We start from the raw sequence: 617 nt of genomic DNA, 5'->3' as shown, positions 1-617 counted from the left end.
CGGGGCGCTGGCGCTGGCGCTGGCGCTGCACGCCGCGCTGGAGGGGCTGGCGCTGGGGCTGCGCCAGGGCGAGGCGGCCGCGCTGCGCGTGCTGCTGGCCCTGCTGCTGCACAAGGGCGCCGTGGCCTTCGGCCTCTCGCTGGAGCTGCTGCGCAGCCGCCTGCGCCCGCCCGCCGTGGCCTCGTGCCTGGCGCTGCTGGCCCTCGTGTCCCCGCTGGGCGTCGGGGTGGGCACGGCGCTGGCGGCGGGCGCGGGGCCGCGGCAGCGGCTGTGCCGGGCGGTGCTGGAGGGCTTGGCGGCCGGCACCTTCCTCTTCGTCACCTTCCTGGAGATTCTGCCGCAGGAGTTGGGGGCGCCCGGGAATCGCATCCCCAAGGTCATCCTGATCCTCGCCGGCTTCGCGTTGGTCAGCGCCGTGCTCTTCGTCAAGGGGTGAGATCGCCCGGCTCGGCATCCGCGGCCCGGCCCCGGGAGGATCCCGTGGAATTCACGTAGCCCCCGCCGCGTCCTCCTTTCCGAAGTGCCAAAGCGCCTCTCCCGTCGCCGTGCCTCAGTTTCCCTGCCTAAGCTGTCCTCTTGCTCAAGGGGAGACCCCGCCAGGCCTGGGATCCCCCCCC

General features: G+C 74.4%; 1 protein-coding gene across 1 annotated transcript in view; it reads left to right on the top strand.

Annotated features, from left to right (window-relative positions):
* Positions 1-611, top strand: part of SLC39A1 (solute carrier family 39 member 1) — a 2,993-nt gene extending 2,382 nt beyond the window's left edge. Inside the window, exon 4 of the mRNA XM_041403960.1 lies at positions 1-611. This exon is cut by the window's left edge and continues 200 nt beyond it. Within this exon, the coding sequence (XP_041259894.1) occupies positions 1-436 (436 nt within the window). The 3' untranslated portion in view covers positions 437-611.
* The last annotated feature ends 6 nt before the right edge of the window (positions 612-617 follow it).

This window comes from Onychostruthus taczanowskii, unplaced genomic scaffold, assembly GCF_017590055.1.
Source record: "Onychostruthus taczanowskii isolate IOZ18803 unplaced genomic scaffold, ASM1759005v1 scaffold207, whole genome shotgun sequence".
Taxonomy (NCBI): Eukaryota; Metazoa; Chordata; class Aves; order Passeriformes; family Passeridae; genus Onychostruthus; species Onychostruthus taczanowskii.
Note: the sequence above shows the minus strand (reverse complement) of the source record. Positions and strands in the feature narration are given on the sequence as shown.